This window comes from Doryrhamphus excisus, linkage group LG17 (genome assembly GCF_037039965.1).
Source record: "Doryrhamphus excisus strain RoL-2023G ecotype Guam linkage group LG17, RoL_Dexc_Guam_v1.1, whole genome shotgun sequence".
Taxonomy (NCBI): Eukaryota; Metazoa; Chordata; class Actinopteri; order Syngnathiformes; family Syngnathidae; genus Doryrhamphus; species Doryrhamphus excisus.
Genome location: NC_136373.1, coordinates 12,472,074 through 12,479,527, shown reverse-complemented (window position 1 = coordinate 12,479,527; position 7,454 = coordinate 12,472,074). Strand labels below are relative to the sequence as shown.

General features: G+C 40.4%; 1 protein-coding gene across 1 annotated transcript; it reads left to right on the top strand.

Annotated features, from left to right (window-relative positions):
• The first annotated feature begins 4,332 nt into the window (after positions 1-4,332).
• nr0b2a (nuclear receptor subfamily 0, group B, member 2a) lies at positions 4,333-5,411 on the top strand. Its single transcript, XM_058084769.2, has 2 exons — positions 4,333-4,928; positions 5,003-5,411. The coding sequence occupies exons 1-2, from the start codon at positions 4,394-4,396 to the stop codon at positions 5,242-5,244; spliced, it is 777 nt and encodes a 258-aa protein (XP_057940752.2). The 5' UTR covers positions 4,333-4,393; the 3' UTR covers positions 5,245-5,411.
• The last annotated feature ends 2,043 nt before the right edge of the window (positions 5,412-7,454 follow it).

Below are 7,454 nucleotides of genomic sequence, written 5' to 3'. Positions count from 1 at the left end.
CTTTGGTTCCGATTTTCTACAATAAAAGTGCTCATAAAACATTCCACTGTTCTCAAATATCTTAATTTTTATTTTTCTGCACAAAATAAGATGAAAAATAAATAAACAAATCATGAATAAAGAAAATCAATCAATCAGTAATAAAATAAAAAATATAATAATAATAATAATAAAACAGCAAATAATAAAAACTTAAGAAACCACATATAGTTGGTGGGTAGACAAATTATTTTTTTCAGATTAAAATGAACAAAGCATTATTAGAGCCCTGTAGACATGACAAAACACGACTATAGTCACATTTATACTCTTTTTATTTACAACATATTGCGCAACTGCAGGCTCTTGTGACACATGCTAACTCGCAAACTACAGAGCTAGCGACCCAAACGGTAGCCTTCAAATATTTCCTTTAAACTTAAATAGCCAAAAACTTACCACTTCCACACGGAGAGGGAGGATAACTATTAACAGTTATTTAACCTTTAACATGAACATTAATCAAACGTAATAATTTTTTCTGGGTACATGATACCATACAGCATCAAACTTGCGCAGGCCGCACTAACATTAAACTTTCATATCAAGGCGAGGGCCTCAAACTAGTGTCCTGCAGGCCACATTTGGCCCGAGGGCCGCGTGTTTGAGACCCCTGCTCTAAAAGCGTTCAAACTGAAATTTCAAATGAAATGTAAATGTTATACTGTCATCTTTAAAACTGGAACTGTGGAGTTAAGTGACAGAAAATGAGGCAATAGTACAGGGGAATATAAAATGAGTCACCGAGATCTTGCTGTTTGTTTGTTTGAGACAATAATAAAGTCATCTGCTTATCAGTGTCAAGCCTACCGTGCCAGGCACTGCCATGATAACAAATTGGGCTATGCTTACATGAATGACGCTCGGGACATCGCACAGCCTGACACAGGCAACATAAATGGAAATTCCTTGAATTTTATTGATCCCCTATTTCCCCCTCCCCTACCACCCACAGAACAAACAATCCAGTATGCAATAAGGGTTTGTTAGGTTTAGGATCATGAACTAATACGGGTTACTTTAGTTATATTTTAAGTGGATTAAAAAATGCTATTTACATGTAATTATTATTGTTAACACATATGGGCAAAATGCATGATGGATGAAATGATAACATTTAGGCATGTTAGAACATTAAAGATGTCATACATACAATATGACACGGTATGTTTTATTCCTAAAAATCTATTAGCCTTGAAACATACAGTGGTGCAAAAAATATGATTTATTTTTTTTGCATGTTTGTCACACCTAAATGTTTCATATCATGAAACAAATTTAAATATTAGTCAATGACAACACAATTGAACACAAAATTGTATTATTAAGGAAGACAAAACTTGAAACTTGACAAAGTAATGGATGATTTGGCCTTTGTACTGCAACTTGCCCTTGTTTACTTTATTGTTAAATTCATTCTGTTGCACCCCAAGAGTGGTTTATGAGTCAAAAAAAATGTTTATTTTAGGTTGTTCTGGTAATATTTTTGAAATAACAGGTTCCTCCGATCGCTAACAGATTGCTCAAATATCCCAGGTCTAGTCCAAAGGCACCAATCCGATACAGGAGAGAGCGGCTATAAAGTACAAGCGCTAAGTGTAATACAAAATTTGGTGACTTTATTGTGCTTAGTCTGGATGTAGCGGACCACCTCTACCTGGGTGAATCGCTCTCGAACCTGACTTAGAGGTCTCCAACATCTCCGGTGGAAGACTATCCCTTTAAGCCGAGTAGTCAGGAAGTTACACTCCTTACACAAGGGAGTAAGGGTCTTCCACCACCGGGTAAACAAGGGGTTTAACAAAAGCTTTGGGACTCCAGCAAACCACAGTGAGAGCCATTATCCACAAATGGGGAAAACATGGAATAGTGGTTAACCTTGACTTGACACTGGCCCAAACAGCGCAGCGACGACTCATCCAAGAGGTCACAAAAGACCCCACAACAACATCCAAAGTACTGCAGGCCTCACTTGTCTCAGTTAAGGTCAGTCTTCATGACCCCACCATAAGAAAGACACTGGTCTCAGTTTTGCCAGAAAATACCTTGATGATCCCCAAGACCTCTGGGAAAATACTTTTTCGAAGGTGTGTGTCCAATTCCATCTGGTGTAAAGGTAACACTACATTCCAGAAAAAGATTCTTACCAACAATAAAATATGGTGGTGGTAGTGTGACACCACTGTACTATACCACATGTACTGCAAAAAAGGTCAGTAAGGATAATTCATAATGCCGCCTACAGAGAACATACTAACTCCTTATTTCTAAAATCACAAATACTTAAACTTGCTGATATAGTTAATCTTCAAACAGCTAAAATAATGCATAAGGCTAAAAATAACCAATTAGCTAAAAATGTCATCCAATACTTCTCTACAAGAGAGGAGAAATATGATCTCAGGGAAGAAGTACATTTGAAACACTTCTATGCTAGGACTACGTTAAAAAGCCATAGCATTTCAGTATGTGGAATCAAACTATGGAATGGATTGAGTAAGACCCTCAAACAATGCACAACGATGAGCCAATTCAAGAAACAATACAAGCAGTTGATGTTTGCTAAATACAAGGATGAAGAGTCTTGAACCAGTCATGATGTGCTATACATATCACTATATTGACACTTACTATGGTACCCATTATGTCATTGGATGCTCATATCACCTCGTACTAAAAAAAACAAAAAACTATATTAGGAAAGCAGGAAGTGAACAAATGTAACAGTTACTGATTGTAAAAGTACCAGATGGAGGGGTAGGATTTAATAAGCTTTGCTTCTTCCTACTCCTTTTGGACATGTGGAACTGTGAACTGATTATGGGATGCACTCAATTGTAATCTGATATATTACCATTACCATATGTAAATATGTTTCACTTTTTTCCAACTTATATATTTAAAACATATTTTCTCACTCACCCAGGCGGTATCTCCTTCAAGCTCCCGTCCTCCAACAGAGGCCTTGGAGCTTGAGGGTTCTGCACAGGATCTTAGCTGATCCCGGCCTTGTGCTCTTCAGGACGGAGACGTCAGATGCTGCTGCTGGTGTCCACCGAGTTTGAGAGTAATTGCCCTGATCAGTGCTACCCTCACACCCCCCATTATGCTATACATATCACTATATTGACACTTACTATGGTACCCATTATGTCATTGGATGCTCATATCACCTTGTACTTCGGTTAAAAAAACAAAAAACTTAAACTATATTAGGAAAGCAGGAAGTGAACAAATGTAACAGTATTGTAAAAGTACCAGTACTTCCTACTCCTTTTGGACATGTGGAACTGTGAACGGATTATGGGATGCATTCAATTGTAATCTGATGCATGTTCATTCATTCATTAATTTTCTACCGCTTATCCTCACGAGGGTCACGGGGGTGCTGGAGCCTATCCCAGCTGTCTTCGGGCAAGAGGCGGGGTACAACCTGGACTGGTGGCCAGCCAATCACAGGGCAAATATAGACATTTAGACATATAGATATTCACACTCACATTCATACCTATGGACAATTTGGAGTGGCCAATTAACCTGTCGGAGGAAACCGGAGTACCCGGAGAAAACCCACGCATGCAAACTCCACACAGAGATGGCCGAGAGTGGAATTGAACCCTCGTCTCCTAGCTGTGAGGTCTGTGCGCTAACCACTCGACCGCTGTGCCGCCGATGCATGTTCAAATGAAATAAAACCATTACCATTACTTTTTGCCCAAAGTCAGATGGGATAGGTTCCAGCATCCCCAGACCCTTAACAGGAAAGGCAGTCTAGAAAATATGGATGGATGGTTTTTGGAATCAACGCAAGCAGGGACAAAAGAGGGATAAAAGTTGAAACAATCTTATTTCTATGATGACATTGCGCTGTGGAAAAATACATGTTTGAGATTGGAAATGAAAAAAATCATAGAAAATATTGGTTAGAATAGGAAAGTAGGATTCCAACATGGACGTCCAAATGACATCACCAGGAGTTCCTCACTTCTAGGTCAATGCCCCATCGCTCTGCAGCTCTGCAAGTGTCAGCTAGCAGTGAACGGAGGACACAGACCTTTGCAGTCCTTGGTAGCTGGGTACTGCCTGGGTTAATGACACCGGCCCAAAGATAAGGCCCAGCCCTCTCTGGATATTCAGACATTACTCCACCAGCTCCTTTTCATTGAGAAAAGCTTATCAGTTTCCCAGGGTTATTCCGTCAGTCACCTGGCGGAGCACATGGTTGTTTTTCACAGAGAGTGTATTGACAAGTCAAGGTCCACCTAGCTGGGCGGCTTTGCCTCATAAATAGGGACAGGAGAAGGCAGCGTGAGCTCTAGTATCCTCGCTAGTTCACTAGGAGAACCTCTCCGTGATGGATAACCGATGTCACTGTTCTGTCCGCAGCGACAGATTATTAAATCCTATCCTCTTCAACATCCTCAGCCAACTGGATAACAGCAACTCACGATCAAACAACTTCAGCTATGGTTCAATACCTCACCGATGCAACTGCGAGCTTCGTCCGACAGTGTGCTTAAAAAGGCCGTTGGAAATTTGCAAAGAAGCCTCAGGCGTTCTGGTCAAAACCATCCATTTCATGAAGAACTTACCTGCTTTTAACCAGCTTCCACCCAACGACCGGTTCTTGCTTCTCAAAAGCTGCTGGGCACCACTCTTCATCCTGGGCTTAGCCCAGGAGCATGTGGACTTCGAGGTGACGGACGTCCCGGCTGACAGTATGCTGAAAAAGATTCTTCTCCAGCGTCACAGGGGTCCTGAGACGGAGTGGGAGCAGCCCACCATGGCTGGCGTCAGCAAACTGAAATCCTGCCTGAAAAAGTTTTGGAGCTTAGATCTGAGCCCGAAGGAGTATGCTTACCTCAAAGGAACAACCATATTTAATCCAGGTATGTGAGGTCTCACCATAACATATTGCTTCACCGTGCCAACCAGACCCATCATCGTGTCTTGCATCCAACAGATGTTCCAGATCTAAAGGCGCCCCTGTTCATCGAGGGACTGCAACAGGAGGCCCAGCACGCCTTGAGCGAAGTGGTCCAGCTCCTGCACCCTGAGCGCCAGGAGCGTTTTGCTCGAATCCTCCTCACAGCCTCCATGCTGCAGAGCATTACACCCGGCCTCGTCACAGAACTGTTATTCCGGCCTGTGATTGGCCAAGCCGACCTGCTGGAGCTCTTGGTGGGGATGCTCTTCTGCAGGTAGATGTGGACTTGGTCAAAGAGAACTGAAATAGCGCTACAGAATGTATGAATCAGCACACTTGAAAACTTTCATAGCGTCTCAGGAAAGGTAATATTATGTTTGCTTTGTTGTAAATTATATTTGTCTGCATTTACAGAACAGAAATAAATCTATTTTTCTACATGGCTCAAATTTCTAAGCTCTGCCTTTTGAACTAAGACTATGTAATTTAAGCGGCATTCTAATAATAGAAGGGAAATATGGAAGGAGGCAAGAACACTGAGATGATTGTCATTTCGAATTTTGATCTCCTTTGCTGAGTAAACACGCTAAAATCAAAACGATGTGTCGGTCAATATATCCCAAGACCCCTGGTCTTGGCCGTGAAACTAGGCAAGATCTACCCCGACCCCACTGTCATATAAAAATAGGATAAAGTGGTGATGGTCAACCAACTGGACATAGTGTTGGTGGATAGACATGAGAAGACCACGGTGGTCATAGATCCCCAATGATAGCAACATTTGGAACTGGATAAATACCAAAATGGGGGGTGTGAATGGAGCACTGATCAGGGCAATCACTCCCAAGCTAGGTGGACACCAGGAGCAGCATCTAATGTCTCCGTCCTGAAGAGCACAAGGCTGGGATCAGCTAAGATCCTGTGCAGAACCCTCAAGCTCCAAGGCCTCTGTTGGAGGACGGGAGCTTGAAGGAGATACCGCCTGGGTGAGTGAGAAAATATAATGTTTTTAATATATAAGTTGGAAAAAAGTGATACATATTTACATATGGTAATGGTAATATTTCATGTGAACATGCATCAGATTACAATTGAGTGCATCCCATAATCAGTTCACAGTTCCACATGTCCAAAAGGAGTAGGAAGAAGCAAAGCTTATTAAATCCTACCCCTCCATCTGGTACTTTTACAATCAGTAACTGTTACATTTGTTCACGTCCTGCTTTCCTAAAAAAATTTTTTTTCTTAATTTTTTGTTTTTTGTCACGTACCGAAGTACGAGGTGATATGAGCATCCAATAACGTAGTCCTAGCATAGAAGTGTTTCAAATGTACTTCTTCCCTGAGATCATATTTCTCCTCTCTTGTAGAGAAGTATTGGATGACATTTTTAGCTAATTGGTTATTTTTAGCCTTGTGCATTATTTTAGCTGTTTGAAGATGAACTATATCAGCAAGTTTAAGTATTAGTGATTTTAGAAATAAGGAGTTAGTATGTTCTCTGTAGGCGGCATTATGAATTATCCTGACTGACCTTTTTTGCAGTACATTTAGCGAGTGAAGATTGCTTTTATAGTTATTAGCCCATATTTCCACACAATAAGTAAGATATGGTAGAACCAGAGAGCAATAAAGAGTGTGGAGTGATTTCTCATTGAGAACAAATTTAGCTTTGTTCAATATTGAAATATTTCTGGCCACCTTATGTTGTATATTTGTAATATGAGGTTTCCAGCTCATATTTTCATCTATTGTGATCCCCAGAAATGTATTTTACTTCACCCTTTCAATGTCTACACCGTCTATTTGTATTTGCTGGTACGTGTCCTTTCTGCTGTTACCAAACAGCATGATTTTAGTTTTAGTTTTTAGGTTCAAGGACAATCTATTATCATCAAACCATCTTTTTAGTGTGACCATTTCTTCTCTGACCTTTCTAATGATTTAGTCTGTATTCCCTCCAGAACAAAAAGCAGTGGTATCATTCGCAAATAATACCAGCTTTAAATCTTTTGTGACTTTGTAGATATCATTAATTTACAAGTTGAACAGTTTTGGTCCCAGTATTGACCCCTGGGGAACTTCGCACATAATATATGAACTTGCAGATGTGTATTCTCCTAGCTGTACGTATTGCTTCCTGTCAGCTAAGTAACTTTTGACCCAGTTCAGAACTAATCCTCTTATTCCGTATTTGATTGATTGTATCATATACATATATACATACATATTGTTGGTGATGATTAATTTTTTTTAGCTCACATTACTGATTGCTGATTACTGACTGTTATAGGTTTCAATGAACCGGCTTGTGGTCATTTGTCTCCCTCTAATGGTAGAAAGTGTACATGCTACGTCTCCAAGAGGCATGACAATAAACAGGATTTGTAGCATTGAGGCCTCCAAACGTGTTACTTGCAAAAACTACTTTAAAGTGCAAAGGAGAAGCTACAGCGACATTGTGTTGTACTACGTTAGGTCTACGGCA